Below are 22387 nucleotides of genomic sequence, written 5' to 3' on the forward strand. Positions count from 1 at the left end.
CACCTAGCACATATTCTCAGCAAAGCTCCTGTATGCCTGGGGCTACAAAAATGTCACTTTTGAGATAAATTAACAGTTATAAAGCAATCCAAAACCCATGGACAGTGTGCTTCTCTTTCCAGACAGAAATTCTTCATGTTTTGAGGATTGCCGTGCAATACAGCACTTACAGCAGCTACTTGCAGTTTGAATCCATTTAACATCTAAAAGACTGCCAAATGAATGAAGTCTAAAGTATGACTAATCCTAGAAAATAAATTTCAGATTATAACAACCAGTCTTGAATACCTTCTTGAAGTATATAGAACTTGCTTTAAAATGCCAAAGCAAGAGTACTTGAAACATTTCACATCCTTAACTGCAGCTAATGGAAATTAGTCATCCCTAGATTTGAAATATTGCATTTAAAAACTGTGGAAAATGGCATAATTAAGATTTACATTCACAGCACAGGACACCAGTCACTGGCTTCTCTTTAGCGGTTTACAAATCTGTAGTTATAACTTCTGGCTATTTAGCATATTCCTGTGTACTAGTGACCTATATGTAGCAGCCATCTGTTGATAGACAAAAAAACTCGCTCAAGTGGTTTATACCAAGCTCATTTCAATGTAAGAAAACACAACAAAAATAATAATAATTTGAACGCTTGCCCTCTTTTTATAACAAAATAAGTGACCTTTATGGAATTTTACTACATGAAGAAAAATTTAAACTTGATTAACTGTCCTTTTTGTCATCATGATCACAAAGTGCAAACTTTTGCCTCAGGACCTCTGAAATGAGATTGATGGGATCGTCTTCTTTGTGCAGAAATTGGTTTCTATTAGACCTAGGAAAAAAAAAAAAAAACACAGAACAAGTATTACTTTAAAAACATAACTAAAATTAGTCAAATGCCATATTAAGTCACTGCAATGCACCTGTCTAACAAGAGTCTTCTTGTTCATTCTCTACACCAAATTTTTCACAGGACCACTTCCTCACACGATCAATTCATGTGGGTTCAAGTTTAAATAAAATGGCTTGTATTTAACTACTAGCCATATCACCAGGAAATTATTTCCCCAATATTATCAGACCACTGAACCTAAATAAAACGTTTTTTTCCCCTCAATGCCTGCCAATAGGCAAGACATATGTTGTGTAAAGGATCGACCATTTTGTTTTCACAATCATTGAGAGGAGACCCCTTTCGGAACATGAAACTGGTTGTTTTACCAAAATATGTCAAGTCTGAGCAAGGCTGCTGATACTTCAGTAATGTGAATAAATGGCTCATAGAATTTACCAATCTCTGCTTGTTTTGATTTTGTGAATATCCTTTAGAATTCCCATCATATCTGCAAAACTGTTGGACTTTGAGAGACAAACGGAGTCTTCGTCATCAGACATGTTAGTCTCTATTTGCCGCTGGTGAGTAAACGAAGATTCCATTATTGAGGAAGTGGAATATTCTGACACATCCAGCTCATCCTCCTCCGTAATGTCACTAATTACAAATGATGTGGTTGATTGAAAAGTGGGTGCATAGTCAACAAAAGGGGTACTTGTATCTACGTTGCCAGGTAAAGATTCTGTTGAGCCTGAAGTTCCTGAAAGACAAGTCGTCAGAAATCAGTTTTAAGAATAAGTGTATAGTCAGCAACAATTGTCAAAAAAAAATAATAACATAGTACTATATTCAAGAGCATTTTCACCTTAAGACCCTTTTCACACTGGGAGGCGTTTTCAGGCGCTTTAGCGCTAAAAATCGTGCCTGTAAAATGCCTCATCTGCAGTCCCAGCATGAAAGCCCGAGTGCTTAACACTGGGATGCTGTGCTGGCAGGACGTTAAGGCTGCTTTTACACTGAGCAGTGCCAGGCGTCGGCGGTAAAGCGCAGCCATTTTTAGTGGCGATTTCCCAACGTTTTTCCTGTGCTATTCAGCCGCAAGGGGGGGGGGCGCTTTGCCGGTGGTTCGGCGGTGTATACACCGTTCCTACAGCGCCTCAAAAATGCGGCTAGCAGGACTATTTTTCCTGCCATTGCACCGCTCCAGTGTGAAAGCTATAGCGCCTGCAAAGCTCCTTAGTGTGAAAGAAGTATAAAAAAAAAAAGTCCTGCAAGTAGCATCTTTGGGGCGGTATATACATCGCTCCTGCCCATTGAAATTAATTGGCACCACTGGTGAAGTGCCTGCAAAGCGATTTGGCGCTACACGGATGCTATTAACCCTTTCCTTGGTCGCTAGCGGGGGTTAACAGCACCCCGCAAAGTGCTTTTAGTGGCTCTTTACAGCCAAGGCGGCCATGGTTGCAATGTGAAAGGGTTCTTAGGCTCCACAACAGGGCCTTTTTGGAAAGTTTTAAATTAAAGTGGATGTAAACCAATTCATGAAATTTGACCAGGGGACATAAATCTGCAGTGTTTACTTATCTCTCTACAAAGCACCGATTCCCATGTGTTTCTGCGGTTTCTTTTCTCTGTTATCAGCATGATAACTTCTGACAAGTTCTGAGATGGGAGATAAAAGCAGCCTGACGTTTGTGTCGTGGGAGGTTGCTACAAGTAGATTAGCAGAGAGCTTGTCTTGTCACAGCTCTGAAAGTATCTTTGTTCTTCTACCCATGTGGGGGTTCCTTTCCTCCAATCAGCTGTCTCCCAGTGTAAGCCAAAACTACAATCCTGATGCTGAATGAGGAAGTGAAAATTCTAACAATGTAAAAATTCTAAAGACAGGGAAAGACAGCATATATAGATGTATAACTTGCGTAGGAGGATTTATTTAATCTCTTGCATCATCTTAGGAGGTTTACTTTAGTGAGAATATGTGAGGGTTTGCATCCACTTTAAATTTAAAGTGTTTCTAAAGCCTCAAGGATTAAAAAAGGTAAACAACCTTTTGTGGCAGCCCCCCCCCCCCCTTATACCTACCCCATCGCGATTCAGTGCTGTGCATGAGAGTTACGGCTCTCTTGGCTTTGTTCTTCCTCCCTGGGCAGATCAATAGCATCAGGAGCCATTGGCTCCTGCTCATCAACTCCAGTGATGAGGGAGCAATTGACACAGCAGTAGATCTCGGGAGCGAGCCCGCATGAGTGGAGAGAGGAGGAGCCAGGAGCGCTGGTGGGGACCTGAGAAGGAGGAGGATTGGGGCCGCTCTGTGCAGGTCCCCCCCCCCCCTTACAACCACTTTAACTACTACTGTTTCGGCAATGGTACATCTAAACCCCATTACTGAAGTTTTTACATATTTTAACTTGTAAGGCCCCACACAGGGCGGATCAGTAATAATCGCTCCGTTGATCCCCAATGAGCCGGCGGATGACAGGGCGGCCCCTGCACACTGTGCAGGGACCGCCCTGTCTTTTCTCCGCTCTCCCCTATGGGGGGGGATCGGATGAACACGGACCGTATGTCCGTGTTCATCCGATCCGCTCTGCAGACAGAAGAAAAAAAATAGGGTTTTCTTCCGTCTGCAAAATCGGATCTTTGCGGAGACGGACGATTACGGGTGTCAGCGGATGTTCATCCGCAATCATATAGTGACCAATGTATGTCCCATTTTCAGCCGCAAACGGATGGATGAAAAAGCGGACATACGGTCCGCACGTGTGAAAGGGACCTTAGCGTACAAATAAAAATTGACTTTCCATCTTTTGAAAATGGCAGCTTTCATTAAAATACCACGTGTAATCCTGCCATGAAGGTTCTTGTTCAGGCATTTCAGGTTATGGGGTGACAACATTCTCCTAATTGTACCTCTGTGTGGCCACCCCATAACCTGAAATGCCTGAACAAGAACCTTCATGGCAGGATTACCAGGTATTATTTTAATGAAAGCTGTGGAAAGCAACCTTTGCCATACATTAACCAAGTTAAAACTTGTAGAAACTTCAGTAATGGGGTTAAGATGTACCATTGCCAAACCAGTAGCCACACATAACTTTAACCATGGCATAAGACAATCTTCCACATCAGCTAACCCCCCCAACCCTGAAAAGGAAAAATGTCAGTAAAATATTACATTGGGTTTACCAAATTTAATCCTGGCTCCTGAGGATTACTGTAAAGTGTGAAGCTCAACAATACCTGCATTTCCAACAACAATTCTAGCAATTTGAGTTCTTAGGAGGCTCAGCTCATCTTGCAAGTCTGTAGATCTGTTTAGAGATGTGCTTGGTTTCTTCAAAGAAAACATTTTCTCCTCTTTCAGTTTCAGATTGGGGACAGATGAATTTCTATGCATTACTAGAAGTGGGCTTGGCCTCCATTTGTGCTTCAGGGGTCTACTGTCACTCCTAAATACACACAAAAAATAAAATATAAATATATATTTTGCACCAAATAAACCAGAAGATCCAATAAAAAAAAACAACAAACACACACACACACACACACACACACACACACACACGGAGGCAATACTGCAACCGAGAGCTGTACAAAGAGAATGCCTACTTAAAAAAAAACCTTGGTTGTAAAGGTAAAAGTTTTTTTACCTTAATGCATCCTATGCATTAAGGTAAAAAAACATCTGACAGCACAGCCCCCCCGTTTTACTTACCTCACCCCTCGAAAGTCCCGGGCGCGTGCTTGTCATCCTGTTTGGTTCCCAGCCTGGCCGTTGATTGGCTAGGCTGGGCGGATTGATGGCAGCGCAGCCATTGGCTGGCGCTGCCGTCATCACAGTGGATGACGCTATGGCCGCCGCTGTATCACGGGAGCGCGCTCGCAAAAGCTTTCCACAATGCGAGCTCGCTCGCATGAAGGTAGAAAGCTTTTGCGAGGAGGAGCAGAGACAGCCGCAGAGGGACCCCAGAAGACAGGATTCGGGGCCACTCTGTGCAAAACGAGCTGCACAGTGGAGGTAAGTATAACAGGTTTGTTATTTAAAAAAAAATATATTTCTCCCTTTAGTGTTCCTTTCAGTTGCATTTATATATTCTACTTTATTTTATTTAATTACAGTACATAAAACACAAAAGCATAACACATCTTAGCAAATCCAGTCATGGGCAAATTTAAGGGATTAGTGCACTGTAAAACAAAGTACACTTATCCTTGCCTCCCACCGATGACCTAACTTACCCCCACAGACTTCTATGCAACCGCCTCTGAACTCAAAACACGCGGTAATGCACAGGCGTGGCCAGGACAGTGAAAACTTGCACCGCTAGATGTAAACATACAGCAGAGCTGTAGCCATCAGATCCAGGCTAGTATGAATCATTGGAGGCAGTAAAGAGGACAGTTGCACTTTGTTACAACCTTTTTACTGTTTGACAGTAACAAATATCACTGGCATGTAAAGAAATTTACAGCTGCAATAGCAGCTAAGAGTTTACTTACTTTTAAGAAAAGCTTGCTGGCTATATACAAGGTGTGATCTGGTGGCTATATAGACCCCCTCATCGCTTCTATGGTGCTCACCCCCCCCCCCCACACACACTTTCCATGGGGTCCAACACCTCAGAAGACCTCAGATGTCTCCATTGAGAGGACTTAAAGCTCCCACCCATTCAGAATTGCACATGACTGCACACATGTACATAAAATTACGCTTGCGTATGCACAGGATGATCTAAAAAGGAGAAGCTGTTGAGCTCTCACCTTTTTTTTTTTTAATGCATTTCTTGTTTTACAAAATGTATCAAAACAAACATCCCCTTCGGTACCCAACCCCCCTCCAAAGTTCTGTCCAGCCAGTTGACAAGCCATAGATAAAATGTACATGATTTGGGTGTTGCCTGGGTGGAGTGGGCATCCTACCAGACCTATCTAATGTTTTATTTGGACCCAAAATTCCCACCCATTCACTTCACCCTCAAGTTACCATCCATTCCTCTCCTTCATATTCAAGTTTCTCTTAGGTCACTTTACATCGTCTGAGTGTTTTTCGGCGCTATTAAAGTTTACATGTTGATTCATCTTGCTTCCCACCAGAGTTTCCAAATCTTGTCATAACACACACACACACACCGCTTTTTCTTGAGAATTACCCTGTTCATATCGTTTACCCATTCCCCACTGGACGGAGGCGACGCTGACTGCCACCTCTGGGCGATCAGGATCCTTGCTTGGAATAAGCATCTCATAACTGCCATTTGGGTGTTTACTGGGATTAGCGGAAGGAGTGGGAAACCCAGGAGACAATGTTTCACCTCCAACTCAGTGGAGGTTCCAAACACTGGGTCGATGGTTCCCGTCACCTCCGTCCAGTAGCGAAACGGCTTCGGACATCTCCAAAACATAGGGACATGGGGCATCTTGGGTCTGGCCGACGGCCGAACTGAATTTTTTTTTACGGGGGGGTATAGCAAGTTCTATATAATAAGAACAGGTGTGACATCCTCTGAGAGGGGGATAGCGAAACCAATGGGGCCAGTTCAAGGATTCTATTCCACTGCATTTCAGAAATATCTCCCACCTCCCCCCCCCCCCCATTTTCTCTTATACATAGGGGGTTCTAACCCTCCCTTTGTTAATATGTGGGTATAATATTTTTGAAATTAGCCCTTTCCCTGCCTCTGCATTGATTATTTTTTGAAGTACTGGGATTGTACTCCATTCTAAAGTCCTCCCTCAGAACTGTTGCTCCAGTGCGTTCCTGACCTGCAAGTATCTAAACAAAGATTTATTCGGTAGAGTGTATTGATCTCACAATTCCTGGAAAGTTTTCAAGGAGCCGTATAACTGGGTAATCTATTTTTTTCCACATCTCTCCCATTCCCTTACTGCCCCCATCTTCTGCAGTTGAGGACACTATACTTCAATATTACCTTCACTGTATCCTATACTCATCATTATATTCAGAGTAGGGAGTCCTGAAAAAAAAAAAAGGATCCTGCCTTCAGGGCCTCAGCTATTGAGTCATGTGGGGTATTTTGTAGGAGCATCTTTCTTCCTGCTTCTCGGCCTGCTAGGTTACACCCCCCTATGTACTGGAGTTGCGACACCAGAAAATAGCTAAAGGGGTGCAGAAGCACTACTCCTCCTTCCCGTTTCTGTAGCTGAAGGGTACTTAACTGAATTCTTGCAGTACCACCTTTCCAAATAAATTCCCTGAACACAGTGTATGCTTTGAAACACTTTTTGTACAGCCAGATTGGGGAATTATGTAATGCATAAAGGAAGTGTGGCATCCAAATCATTTTAATTACAATGACTTGCCACAGATATTGGCAGGCATTTCCACACGTTTGTTTTCCCCCTTAATTTGGCCAGCAACAGGTCAAAATTGTCTGATATGTAATGTTGGGGGTCTCGAGATATTTATGCCCAGGTATTTAAATCTAGTCACCACATGGATCTGGGCCACCTCCTCAGGCAGGGGGCCTTTGAAATGGTCTACAGGGGAGACTTCCGTTTCCGGGGGAGGAGTCGAGGACATGGCGGACTAGACGCTCTGACTAGGAGAGTCTAGCGGTTCCCCGAGCACACACGGACAGGAGAGCGGTCATACCAGGGCCCCTCACCCCCACTACTGTTGACTGGCTGGCCGGGGGGAGAGACTACCATCACCGCAAGAGGATAATTCCTTACAGCCGTCGATGTCGCGGCGTGGACGTAGCGCTGGGAAGAACTTCAGGGGAGCTCCCGCTCAGCCCGGACACGCGTACATAACGCGCTACATGACAGTTAAAGGAGACCAACAGAAACAGCACGAGGATTACGCGGTAAGCAGACGGAACTCCCTCGCAGAGAGTGTACTGCCCGCCCAGCCAGCACTAGCGCCGGCACAACTTGAGACCCCCGGCATACCAGCTGTGACTCAACTGATAACCTGCAAGGGGGGAAGTGAAGGGGGAGCGCCAGAGCCTTCAGGAACACAGGTGAGAGACACTACAATATCAGAAGGACTAACAGCACATACAGGCACCCAGTTTCACCATCTCTCACTAGATCAGCAGGCTCACCTTGAATCCAAATCCCCATTACTACTAACACTTATACCTCCGCCCCCCCCAGTAGGAGCATCACAGGTGCCGGGCAGACTATCAGAGACTTTATCTGGGGTATTGTCCGTGTCCTTGAATATGGATAAAGGGTACAGCGCCCAATTTCATGGAGATGAAAGGGAGAACCTGACTGAGCGTAGTGGTTCAGCCGAATCATTTAAGCTGCCATTATCACAAACTTCCCTGCAAACAAGGAGGGAAGAGACGGAGCATCCCCCAGATAATAGGCAAATTAGTATGCTTATTCAAGCACTTCCGACCAAGGAAGATATGCAACAAATCGTAGCAAACATTACTGCCGCAATGATGGGGGAGATTGAGAAAGTACGAGTAAAAGTGGCGGAGGTAGATCAAAAAGTTGAAAGGTGTGGGGAGCAGCAGGGTGTCATGGAGCTCAGAATGGCAGAATTGGAAGAGAGAGTCCAATCCCAGCAACTCCAATTAATTAGACTACAGTTACAAGCTGAAGAAACAGATAACAGAAGCAGAAGAAACAATTTGCGGATAAAGGGAATACCTGATAAGTATGAAGGGATGGAGTTGAGAGAGGTGGTAACGGCAGTATTGAACAAATTATTGAAAAGACCCCAAGAATCGCCACTGGAGCTAGACCGGGTGCATAAAATCCCCCTCGGGAGGTATCAAGATCGAGTGGCCCTGCGTGATGTACTCTGTAGAGTCCATTTCTATAGGATAAAGGAGGATATCCTTAGAATTGCCTGGAAGGAGGGTACAGCAGGGGTCTTGGAGGAGTCGGATATTCAAATCTTCCCGGATCTCTGCCCGCAAACTAAAAGCAGGAGAAGGTTATTAAAACCCCTATTAGAATACATAAGAGACACTGGGGCTACCTACCGTTGGGGTTTCCCTCTAGCCTTAATCGTGAAGAAGGAAGCAGAAACCTATTATCTAAGCGAGCCTTCGCAACTCCCTAGGTTTTTTCAATTTTTGGGGGTAGAACCAATAACCGTGCCCAACTGGCTGGCCCCGCCTGGATATGGTGAAAGAAGGAAAGATGGAAAAATATTATAAGGAAAAAAAACATATATCTGAGTTTATTAGCAAGATCGGACTAAGTCGCAGCTAGACTGGGCCCATAGAAAAATACACAGTCCTTTTGTTTTTTTTTTTTGTTTTTTTCCCTCATTAGAGTTTGGGTGTTCCGTGTTTCCCCCTTTTTTTTTTTTTTTTTTTTCCTCTTTTTGGGGGATCAGCTTTTTTGCTTTTTAATTTCCAGACAAGGATGATATGTAAGAATTATTTGTATTACAGGTTCTTACCTATAGGAATGAAAAGCAGTCTGAAACGGGGGCCTCCTAAACCTTTTTTTTTTTTTTCTGGTTGCTGCAAAGGAATGTATCGGGACGCAGAGAAGGATAGCTGCCCAGAGGGTTATATATAGATCTGAAATGTGAAACTAGGGGAGGTTAGGGGGGGACACCTATCCGTCACCAGTGGTGCTCGGAAGCGTGGCCTTCTTTCTCGGTTCCCCCCCCCCCCTTCTTTTTTTTTTTTTTTTTCCTCCTTCTCTCTGCTTTGTTTATTTTCCTCAAACTAATTCAACACCCTAGTTCCTGTTAGTTGTTCCGATAGTAAAAGGGGAGGGGTGTATTGGGCCCGGGAGGGGGGGGGGGTAAGAGAAGACACTGGACACTGGATACAAATAAGAACACATTGTATTATGATTCACACGGAGTAGGCCACTAGGGGGAAGGGGAATTTATTTATTTATATATTGATTTATGTATTTAATTATTATTGTTCTGTTTTTTTTTTTTGTGTGGGGGGGATGCTAAGGGAGCTCACTGGCACATTGCCACACAGATATAGTGACATACATAGATAATTATGTCTGGCACTATAAGATATACACTGGATTTTTTCTTGACCGTTGAAGGGGGGGGGGGAGGGGGGGGTGCCTAGGGTAAATTGTAGAAGTGGTTAGAGCCTTTTTTTTTTTTTTTTTTTTTTTTTTTTACTATGCTAAGTCAACACTAGTCTATGTATTTTAAGTGGCGGTATTTTTGTGAGCACGCAAGAGGGAGGAAGTTCAAGAACTAAGAGGTAGGTGGGGGGTATAGGGTTTGGGGGAGAGGGAAAGAGGGCGGGAGGAAGTAAGAGGGAGGGAGGGTGGGAAAGGGCATTCTAGAAGTGATGTAGGAACTAGGGGAAGTAGAGTTAAAAGAGAGTAGAGTAAAAGGCAAGGTTGACGGCTCAGTGTGGGGAGTGAGTTGAGACGACAAGGAGCTGTGAGAGAGGGGAGGGGGGGGGTGGTGGGGGTGTTGGGGAGGTTCAGAGGGGGAACAGAAGATGTTACCGGGAACATGAGAGGGGGTTATGGGGGTAAGGGAAGAGGTAGGTGCTAACCTATATGTGATCATAGAGATGTGAAATTATGTTTTGAAATTTTGGTTTAAAGCGCCTTTGCTGGTTTTGTTTTCGGTTTTATTAATGCATATGTAATATATCCAAATAAGCATAACTTACATATTACTTATGGGAAAAGTTTGAGATAAGAGGAGAAGTCTGTGTAGAAGGACAACACTGGCCGGTAGTAAACCGGATGGTTAGCGATAAGTTTTCATAGAAATGGAGGGGTGAGGGGCAATAGACTTAGATTTAAAAAGAAAGAGGGTGAGTGCTGATAGGGGAACCGGAGGAGACTCTCCGCTGTGCTCTCACACTTCCCCCCATTTAGCGTCTCTCCTCCTGTAGGAGGGAAGTCGGAGACGCGTGGGGGTGTTTTTTCTTTTTTTTTTCCCTTTTTTTCCCTTTTTTTTTTTTTTTTTTCCTCTTACAATTACTCAGACATCTGGACGGAGATCTTGAGCCTGAGATACAAAGGGGGGGGGGGGGACCCGGGGTTTTTTTTTTTTTTTTTTTTTTTCTTCATCTTGTGTCCTTCCATTAGGGTTAAGCGGGCCGGTCGCCTTCCTCTCTCCTCATATGACTTATGGGAGATAAGGGCTCAGACCGGTGGTAAAAGTTGACGGGGGTTAGGAAAATCGGGTATATAAACGACAACGTAACTATGAGATCAGAAATGCATAGACTAAATATAACATCGTACAATGTGAAAGGGCTTAATATCCCGGAAAAAAGAACGAAACTGATGTATGAATTGGGGAGATTAAAAACACATATTGTGTTTTTACAGGAAACCCACTTCAGAAAAGATAAGATTCCAAAATGGAAGAGCCAGAGATTCCCAGTGGTATATATGGGGGCTTCCCAGTCATCAAAAGCGAATGGAGTAGCTATTTTATTTGCCAAAAACATAACTTGGAAAGAATCTAAGGTAGTGACTGATGAAGAAGGGAGGTTCATATTGATAAAAGGCCTAATAAATGAAAGAAAGGTTACATTAGTAAATATTTATCTCCCCAATGAAGACCCAGTGTCCACTATGGGTAAATTTGTAGAAATAATAAAAGAAAACAAAGAAGGGGCCCTTATAGTAGGAGGAGACATGAATATGCTGTTGGATCCGAAAATGGACTCTTCCAGGGGGTCCTACAGCATATCTAATTCTAAACTTAGACAAGTAAGAAATATGTTGTACGACCTGCAAATAGTGGACAGCTGGAGAGCCCAGCATGTACACGACAGAGATTATAGCTTTTACTCCCACAAACACAAAACCTACACACGAATCGACTATATCTTCCTTGACCGAGCAGTCCTGTTGAATTTAAAAGAATCCTCAATTGGGTCGATTACAATTTCAGATCATGCCCCAGTCAGTTGTCTTATTGACTGGGGAGTAACAGGACCTAGAGAATGGAACTGGAAGCTCAACGAGACCTTAATCAAGGACCCAGAATATGAGGAGAAGATTGGGCAGGAAATAGAGATATTTTTTGATACAAACAGGGACGATGGAACATCCCCACTTTGTAAGTGGGAAGCACATAAGTGTTACCTAAGGGGAATACTGATTTCATTGGGGGCACAGAGGAAGAGAAAACTAGGAGCAAAAATAGATTCCTTACTAAGAGAAATTAAAACGGTGGAAAATGAACATAAGAAAGTGCAGAAAATAGGAAAGGAGGAAAGACTGATATCCTTACGGGAGAAACTAAATTTACTATTGATGGACAAGGCGAAAGCCCAGCTGAATAGATGTAGAAGGGCTTACTATGAATTCGGCAATAAACCTAGCAAAATGCTTGCGAATGCACTGAGAGAGTCTAGAGCTAGAAAACATATAGAGAAAATAAAAACACAGGGAGATAAATTAGTGAGCCCCTCACATTTAATAGCAAACGCATTCAGAGAGTACTACAGAGATCTGTACCAACTGACTAATCAATCTCAGGTAGAGAAAGTACATAACAGAGAAGTGAGAGTAAAAGAATATCTAATGAAGTCAGAAATGCCTAAAATACCAGAGGAAAAGATAGAAAGTATGGAAGGTCCGATCACAGCAAAGGAATGTCAGGAAGTAATAAAGGAAATGAAACCAGGTAAATCACCAGGGCCAGATGGCTATACGCTCCGGTACTACAAAATTTTCCAAGATAAAATAATACCGAAATTTTTAGAGGCCTTTAATTCTCTGAAAGAAGGACACCCGATGAGAAGAGAAACATTAGGGGCACACATAGCTGTCATCCCCAAGGAAGGGAAAGATCCCACAGTCTGTGCGAGCTATCGACCGATATCATTGTTGAACATAGACTTAAAAATATTTTCAAAGATAATTGCCAACAGACTAGCACCCAATATCTCATCCCTCGTACATCCAGACCAGGTGGGCTTTGTACCTGGAAGAGAGGGAAGGGAGAATACTCAAAGAGTGTTAAGTACCATTCACTTGGCCCAAGTCCACCATAAACCAATAGCACTTATTTCAACTGATGCGGAGAAAGCCTTCGATAGGGTGGATTGGGGCTTCTTGAAGGCTACACTTAAGTACATAGGGCTGGGTGTAGGCATGCAGAATTGGATTGCAAGCCTCTACTCTTGCCCGTCGGCAAGGGTAAAGGTTAATGAAGTGTTATCTGATTCATTTCCAATCCAGAACGGGACCAGACAAGGTTGCCCGCTCTCCCCGATTATATTTATTTTAACACTGGAGCCATTTTTGAGGACAATTAGATCAAACGCAGACATAAGGGGATATCAGGTTAAAGGAGTGGAATACAAAGTGGCGGCTTTCGCAGATGATCTCTTGTTCTCAATAATGGCCCCAGAATTATCATTGCCACCTTTGATGAGAGAGATAAGGGAATACGGAGCCCTCTCTAATTTCAAAGTAAATTACACCAAGTCAGAGGCAATGGGGATAGAAGTAAACAAACAGGCAAAAGACCAGCTAACAGTGAACTTTCCCTTTAAATGGTCAGAATCGCACATACTCTATCTAGGAACAAAAATATCAAAAAATTTAAATAGAATTTTTGAATTGAATTTTGTTCCGTTGACGAGGCAAATTAAATCTGACTTCATTAGATGGGAAAAAGAAACGTACTCATGGTTCGGGAGAATTAGCATCTTAAAAATGAATGTGCTACCAAGACTACTTTATCTATTCCAAACTCTACCGGTAAAGATTCCCCCGAGTTACTTAAAGGACTTAAGATCTAGGTTCGTGCAGTTTGTATGGGCAGGGAAAAAGGCGAGAATACGTAGGGAAATATTAGCGCTACCCAAGGAGAGGGGAGGAGTGGGCTTTCCTGACCCAGTGGGATATCACGAAGCAGCCCACATGGCAAGAGTGGTCGAGTGGTGTACACGAGAGAAGCATAAACCCTGGATCCATATAGAGCAAATGATCACAAATATCCCATTGGAAGGTATGGCGTGGATACAGGAAGTAGATATACCAGGAGAAGTAAAGAAACATCCAACAATAGGGGCCACCTTGCGAGTAATGAAAAAATTATTCAGGAAAACGAAATGCTCGGTCCTCCCAAGCCCACTTACCCCGGTTTTGGGGAATCCGAAATTTCAGTTAGGGATAGAAGATACACACTTTAAGACGCTAAAACGGTTAGGCTGGAGTAGAGTAATACACTTTGAGGGGGAGACTCACAGGGCTGGAAGGGATGAAAGGGAGGAACCACCAATAAACGAACTCGACCCAATGAGACAAAATCAACTAAAAACGGCAATCAGAGCTATGAACCCAAAAGGGAAACCGCTTAGAGATCTCTCAGGTTATGAGGAAATATGCTTAAAGGGGGAAGAGATAAGACATGGCCTCTCATTGATGTATAGCCTATGGGTGGACGAGGCAGCACCGACTGATTTACCGTTCATAAGAGCTTGGGAAAGAGAGTTGGAGGTTGCCTTCACGGAAAACCAGAGAACGAAAATTTTTAATTTCACACATAAAGCATCTTTGGCCACCAGATACCAAGAGGGAGGTTACAAAATCTTAATCAGATGGTACAAAACTCCAGTAGTGTTAAACCGGATATTTCCGGAGGTGTCAGATAGATGTTGGCGATGCGGTAGGGAAAAGGGAAATATGTTACATATTTTCTGGACATGTGCAAAGTTGGGGGATTTCTGGAAAATGGTTAGAGACACGGTCAAGGATATTGTGGAGGTGGATCTGGGAGGCAATCCTGCCACGTATTTACTGCTGGATTTACCAATCTCTGTGGCCAGGTTCAAAAAATCTTTGTTAAGACATCTACTAGTTGCAGCTAGGGCGTGTATCCCAATCCTGTGGAAAAGTACAAACATCCCAAACAAACAGCAATGGCTAGGTAGAATTTCGGAAATTCAACAAATGGAAAAGCTTACCATGGGCATAAGAGAACAAGAAGATAGGTACAGACTGATATGGGATCCCTATATAAGATACAGAGAAGGAGAGCTTTGAGGGGGGAGGAGTAGAGGAAGGAGACGGCGGAGATGTAGGGAGAATATGGGAGTGACATGGATGCCCTTTTTTTTTTTTTTTTTTTTTTTTTTTTTTTTGGGGAGGGGGGGGGGGGGGAAGGGTGGAAGGGGGGTGGATAAGGGAAGATCTGGAAACGGGTAGGCGAGGTATAGGTCGGGGTAATCCAGAACAAGTAGTGGCTAAGTGTAACGGTACAATAATAGAAATTCTGTTGTAGTTATGTATTCGGTGTAAGCAGTTTACGAGTATATGGATACCCGAAATGTATTTTTTGTGTATTTTTTGTGTTATATAAGGTTATACAATGTTGTATAATGTTCACAGATTATTATGGAAAATGAAAAGAAAACTTTAAAATAAAGAATTAATAAAAAAAAAATGGTCTACAGGTAGCAGACTGGATTTTGCCCAGTTTATCTTAAAGCGGGGGTTCACCCTATAAACCCAAAAAAAAAAAAAACATTATTTTACCATAAAATCAGGCATTGTAGCGCGAGCTACAGTATGCCTGTCCCGATTTTTTTATCCCCGTACTCACCGTGTACTCGTACATCGAAGATACCGACTCCCCTCGGGGAATGGGCGTGCCTATGGAGACGGAGGATGATTGACGGCCGGCTCTGGCGCGTCACGGTTCTCCGGAAATAGCCGAAATAGGCTTGGCTCTTCACGGCGCCTGCGCATAGCCTGTGCGCAGGCGCCGTGAAGAGCCGAGACCTACTCCGGCTGTCTTCGGGGAGAGTGACGTGCCAGGGCTGGCCGTCAATCATCCTCCCTCTCCATAGGCACGCCCATTCCCCGCGGGAGCCGAAATGTACGAGTACACAGTGAGTACGGGGGTAAAAAAATCGGGACAGGCATACTGTAGCTCGCGCTACAATGCCTGTCTCGATGGGAAAATCGAGTCACTGAGGGTGAACTACCGCTTTAAGTCCGGAGATTTGACCGAATCTATTAATATTCACAGCTTTCCGAAGGGAATCCTGTGCATCTCCAAGAAATAACAGAAGGTCGTCTGCATATAGTGCAACTTTTCCCTCGAAATCACTTCTAAAACCCCTCACGATCAAAGGATCTAAGGGCGGTGGCCAAAAGCTCAATTGTGATGGCAAAGAGGAGGGGTGACAGGGGGGCATCCCTGTCTCGTCTCGTTCCCCCTCCCCAATTTTATCAGATTGTTCATTATTCACATTTACTCTGGCCTCTGGAGCTCTATAAAGCATTTTGACCCAGTTGATGAAGCCTGGTCCAAGTTGGACTGCTTCCATAGCCTTCCAAAGGTACTGCCACTCTAAACTGTCAAAGGCCTTGGCGGGCATCCAGTGACAAAATGGCCCTGTACTATAAAGGGCATTTTTTTTTTAACCCCATTATGTTACTGCCCGATTATGAAAATGGTAATCGATTAATTTCATAATCGATTAGTTGTCGATTAAATTGATTAGTTGTTTCGGCCCTAGACACAGGTGTCAAACACAAGGCCCGCAGGCCATATCCGGCCCTCCAGGCCACTTCATGTGGCCCTCGCTCTGCTCTGGTTCTCCTCAAAACCCTTACTTTCTGCTTTTAAGCAATGCATCCAGCTTCTTCCCAGTAGCAGGGTAAGGAAAGGGGGGTGCACTGTGATGTAAGGGAGAGTGGGGGACCCTCGATGAAATTGAGTTTGACCCCACTGGTTTAAGACACATTTGCAATAGAACACATAAGTTTAAAAAAAAAACACATAATTGCTCCAAACAAGTTAATAAAACTACAGTGAATGCCTTAAATTTAAACATAAAAATAATGATAAATACCTGACTCTCGCATATGTTTCATCATCATCTGCTGCAATCCATTTAATATCAGCCAAAGTGGGCACAAGAGGTGCATCACCAAAATACAAGTTAGGGGTGCTCGGAATAGCCTACAAAAAAAAAAAAAAAAAAAAAAAAGAAGACATACCAAATCAGAAAAAAATAAAATAAATGTATAAAATAAATGTGTGTGTGTGTGTGTGTGTGTGTGTGTGTGTGTGTGTGTGTGTGTGTGTGTGTGTGTGTGTGTATATATATATATATATATATATATATATATATATATATATACACATACACATACATATATACATATACACACACACACACATTGAGGAGCAGGACATGAAGAAGTCAGCCTCGGGAAGAGAAAACTGGGGATGTTATAAAATCACATTCTAATTCACTTTTATATACAAGCAGCACCCAGTGGCAGGAAGGGAGAAGTGCACGTCTAAAGGGAAGCCAGGGGTGCTGTACATTTTAAAACACTGGGAAGGGAAGCAGTACTGTCACTGGCTGCGTGCCGCTGATGATTTTCAGCCTGATTTGTGGGCAGCACAGGGGCTTAACGGGCGGCAGGGCCGCCATCAGGAATTATGGGGCCACTTACACATCTTCAGGCATGGGCCCCCTGGAGCAGAGAACCGGGATGGGGGGGTGCTGCCGCCTGAAATTGAGAAGCAGGGGGGGCTGCCGCGAATTTAGAAGCGGGGGCCCTTTACAAAAAAAGAAATAAACAAAAATATATATAAAAAAAGGGGTGTAGCCATCTCTGGGCCCTTTAATAAAAAGAAAAAAAGAAATAAAAAATATATATAAAACATATATTTTAAAAGGGGGGTTGCAATCTGGGGCCATGGGGACCTCTGGGCCCTTTAATAATTTATTTTTAATAAAAATAAATTACAAAAAAAGGGGGTTGCCATCCGGGACCTCTGGGCCCTTTAATAAAAAAAATATATAAAAAAGAAACATTTATAAAAAAAAATAAAAAAAAGGGGGGGTTGCCATCCAGGGCCCTGGGGACCTCTGGGCCCTTCAATAAAAAAATATATATAAACAAAAATAAAAAAATAAACATTTATAAAAAAAATAAAGGGTGTTTGCCACATGGGGCCCTGGGGACCTCTGAGCCCTTTAATAAAATATATATATATATATATATATATATATATATATATATATATATATATATATATATATATATATATATATATATATATATATATAAAAGAAATAAAAAGAAATACAAATTTAAAAAAAATGTTTTTTATAAAAAAAAAGGGGGGTTGCCATCCGGGGGCCCTGGGGACCACTAGGTCCTTTAATAATAATAACATTTATATTATATATATATATATATATATATATATATATATATATATATATATATATATATACACACACACACACACACACACACACACACACACACACACTTATATCTTTGGGACCAGTCCAGATAGGAATATGCCATGGTCAACAAGTGTAAAAAGGCACAAACTTCATGATCACCACACTAACCCTTTCGCTGCCAGGCCCTGGGCTCCATTTTGGAATTTTTCCATAGATTTTTATATTTTTCACTTATAAAACCTTCAAAGTTTGTAAAAAGTCCCCCCAAACCATATATACGCTAAAGCACATGATCAGTAGAATAAAAAGAAAAAAAGTGCTACTGATTCCTAAGGTTCCACGATATTTGCGCAAATGTTTATCAAAACTATATTTTTTCTAAAAATCCACCAAAATCATGATTAGCACATAAACAGCAATTTTTACAAAATTCCTACTAAATATAAAAGCTTTACCTGTACCGAGTTAATAAATAACAAAATGCCCCATCTCCTTACTCAATACCGACTTGAAACTATTTACCAAGATCTTGGCTTCTAGAATATAGCAACACCAACCCAAACTGGTACACCTAGACCAAGTAGGCTTTGTCCCTACTAGAGAGGCGAGGGACAACACTACCAAAGTCCTCAACCTGTTGCATGTTGCAACTAGAGACAAGACGCCGTGCATCCTTCTAGGGACAGATGCCGAGAAGGCGTATGATCGAGTGAGCTGGGGGTTCTTTTTTGCAACATTAAAACACATAGGTCTAGGACCCCAGATGCTGCACTGGGTGGCGGCGGCGGCATACTCGAATCCGACGGCCAGGGTCAGGGCAAATGGGAGTTCTGTCGGAGCCATTCCTGATTACAAACGGGACAAGACAGGGATGCCCCCTGTCACCCCTGCTCTTCGCACTGACCCTGGAACCATTCCTATGCCACGTTCGTCTGAACCAGGATATATCTGGAGCAATTGTTGGAAGGGACGCAACATAATATCCCGGCGTACGCCGATGATCTGATGTTCACTCTCACGAAACCCTCCACCTCCCTATGGTCCCTTCTGGGGGAGTTCGATAGGTATTGCCAACTTTCAAATCTAAAAGATCAACTTCTCCAAGTTGGAGGCCATGGGGGTGGGGGTCTCTCAGGCCTGCCTAGCAAAGCTCAAGGCTAGTTTTAATTTGAAGTGGACAGACACGGCCCTAAAATATCTGGGTACGCTTAGTCCAGTGTCCCAGTCCCGACTTTTCCATCTCAACTTCCCTCCGCTATTAAAAAAAATGCAGAAGCTACTGGACCAATGGAACAGCGGTCTGCACTCGTGGCTGGGCCGCTGCAACATTTTGAAAATGAAAATTTTGCCCAAAATTTCTATACCTCATGCAGGCCCTCCCGATACATATCCCCGGGATCTTTTTTAAGCAGACACATTCCGCCTTTACCCGTTTTCTGTGGGCAGGGAAGCACCCGCGCCTGAACCGGGGTATGCTCTCCAAACCCAAACTATACGGCGGTATAGCCCTGCCGGATATCTGCACGTATTACTGGGCCGCTCACCTTAAGATTGCTAGACTGGTGCCGACACGCAGACACTAAACTGTGGACCCGGATAGAACAGGCCCACTTGGACCTGCCCCCGGAACTGAGACGGCACCCACTGATAGCCACGACTACGAAAGTGTGCGCACAGCTACTGACTGAGGCCCATTTCTCGACCCGTAACTCTCACCTTAGACCGGTGATAGGCCACCCCCGCTCCCCCCCTGGCCTGCGGGACATGAAATTTCTAGAGCTACGGGACGCAGGGCTGCACCAAGCATCACATTTCAATAACGGGGACAAATGGAAGGGACCCAAGTAATTCATGGATCCTTTAGGCCCCTATGGCCTGGACTACATGAGAGCTCTGCAACTCAGCCACTTCCTGAGGAGTTTACCACCACCTGACGACACACACCGCCCTCCCACGACGTTTGAAGACCTATGTACTGATTTCGGGACCCTCACTCACGCACAATATACTGAATACACCTCCGGCGTACGACCCGATCCCCTGTGTCGGTTAGTGGGAGAGGGACCTTAACTGCCACTTTACCAGTAGCATGAGGCAACACATACTTACTTTTACCTACAAATCATCCCTAAGCACGCGGGCGCAGGAGACGAACTACAAAATCCTGACCCGTTGGTACAGGACGCCAGCACTGCTACATAAATTATTCCCTACATCATCGGATCGGTGCTGGCGGTGTCAAAAAGAGGGGTACCCTCTTACACGCGTTTTGGTCCTGCGACCTGATACAGGGCTTCTGGAAAGAAGTCCGACGCATAACCCAGAAGTTCACTGATCGTATCTTGGAGGATGACCCGGCGTCCTTTTTGCTGCACGCGGCGGTCGTCCGCTGTGCTGGAAGTCCCAACACCAACTGTGGCTCAGGCGAGTAGACAAAAATCGGTCAAATGGAGGACTTGATCCTCACCAGTCAACAAAGAGGAGACATACACAGAGACCTGGCGATTATGGAACATGTTTAAATACTCTGACGAGGGATGGGCCCTCAGGGGTGAGTCCCTGGAGACTGGTCGGGATGACCCGCATGCAGAGGCCCCGACGCCAGATGATAGGCTCTGTGGCCACATTAAGCTCCACCCAGCCCCAAGAACCGCACCCGTCCCCCCCCCCACCTATTTTTCATTCTCCTTTTTATGCTCCATCTTCTCTCTTCCCCTGTCCTTAACGAGGGGGGTATTTTACCCCCCCTCACACTGTCCCTTCACTTTTCTCCTCTGTCTCTCCTTCTCTCTTAGACTTCACCTTTGGAAAATGCAGACCGACTGTCCCTGCTGACCCTAGACCCTCAGGAAAGACACACTTGGCCTTCCTCCGGCACGGGCACATGCTCCCCCACACGCACCTTACCTGGGCCCCATGGGGTCGCAGGCGATTCACCACCCTGCCTGGGATCCGCCATGGACCCTTACACTTATGCTTGTTTACTTTATCCCTTCGTGACCGTTTTGTGCCTTTTCTCTCTGTCTATGTAACTGCTATATTTTGTTGTTGGGGTCTGTGTGGACCAGTTTCTCCGCTTTGAATAAAAAATAAATAAAAGAAGAAATAACAAAATATTTGTAACTTTTAAATTGCGCCCTTTTTGCGAAATAGTGAAAATTGAACAGATGCAAAAGTGTAAATATCCAAATTTCTCCAACAATCTGAAGGGTTTAATTTTTCCCTTACAGCTTTCAGAATTTGTGAAAGACCCCCAAATCCATATATTTTATGAAAGCATATGACCTTTAGAATGAAAAGTAGGTGCCAACGATTTTCTAGACCCTGCGGTATTTGCACAAATGTTTATCAATACAATAATATTCACAAAAAAAAACACTAAAACCATTATTAGCAGATAAAAAAAAACAGCCAATTTTACAAAATTCCTGCTAAATCCCTACTAAATATAAAAGCTTAAACTGTACGGATTTAATAAATAAATATTTGTAAAATTAGAAATTTTGCCTTTTTTGCAAAATGGTGACAATCAAATGTACCCAAAAAAGGTCTCTAAAAATCTGGGAGGTTTTCATTTTTCACTTACAGCTTTCAGAAATTGTGAATGACCCCCCACACCCTATATTTTCTGAAAGCATATGACCTCTGGAATAAAAAGGTGCTACTGATTTTTTTTAGGCCCTGCGGAATTTGCGCAAATGTTTATCAAATATTTTTGCTAAAAATACACTGAAATGATTAAGAGTACACATAAACACAACATAAAACTTACAAAATTCCTGCTAAACTGCTACTAAAAGCATTGTTCACATGTGGCATACTAAAGTGTACGTCCATGGGAGGGAGCATGTTTACCAGCACAGGAATGCACAGGTGTTCCATGCATCCCCTGTACAGGCACTCCCATTTATGTTAATTGGGATGGAATGGCTGCACTGGCATAGCCGCTGTTCCCAATCTGACAGCCGTGTGGGTACATCACCCCGAACGCAGACAGTGTGAGCTCAGGGACATGCAACCGGACCTACATGGATGTCAAACTGGGAGCAATGGCTCTGTTCATGCAGTTGCTACATCCCAAATGACATAAAAATGGGACGGCCTGCACAGAGATTCACGGAACACCTGTGCATCCGTGTAAAGGTATGCTGTGTATGCCCTGTGCAAACAAGGCCTTAGGCCCCTTACACACAAGCACACCGATCGGATCTGCCTGTCCGTTTTTCAGGCAGGCCCAATCGGACCACCCATTGTTCTCTATGGAGAGTCATATGTAAATGAGTATGTGTCAGTTTATACCCGCCTGCATCCAATCCAGCCCAGTCAGAGGCACAGGGATCCCATTCCTCATCCATCGGATCAGATGGTATCCCTTGGAACTGTGCAGGCGGTCCTTTTCCATCCGACTGCCCCATAGAGAACAGCGGGCTGT

The 22387-nt window shown here is 43.7% G+C and overlaps 1 protein-coding gene across 1 annotated transcript in view; it reads right to left on the reverse strand.

Moving 5' to 3' along the window:
* Positions 1–589: 589 nt before the first annotated feature.
* MTFR1L (mitochondrial fission regulator 1 like) overlaps positions 590–22387 on the reverse strand; it is a 37405-nt gene continuing 15607 nt past the window's right edge. The window contains exons 3-6 of the mRNA XM_040337128.1: positions 16597–16706; positions 4076–4284; positions 1292–1595; positions 590–832 (exon numbers count right to left, since the gene is read on the reverse strand). Of these exons, the coding sequence (XP_040193062.1) occupies positions 721–832; positions 1292–1595; positions 4076–4284; positions 16597–16706 (735 nt within the window). The 3' untranslated portion in view covers positions 590–720. The remainder of the gene's footprint in view (positions 833–1291; positions 1596–4075; positions 4285–16596; positions 16707–22387) is intronic.

Source organism: Rana temporaria, chromosome 2, assembly GCF_905171775.1.
Source record: "Rana temporaria chromosome 2, aRanTem1.1, whole genome shotgun sequence".
In the NCBI taxonomy this organism is placed as follows: domain Eukaryota; kingdom Metazoa; phylum Chordata; class Amphibia; order Anura; family Ranidae; genus Rana; species Rana temporaria.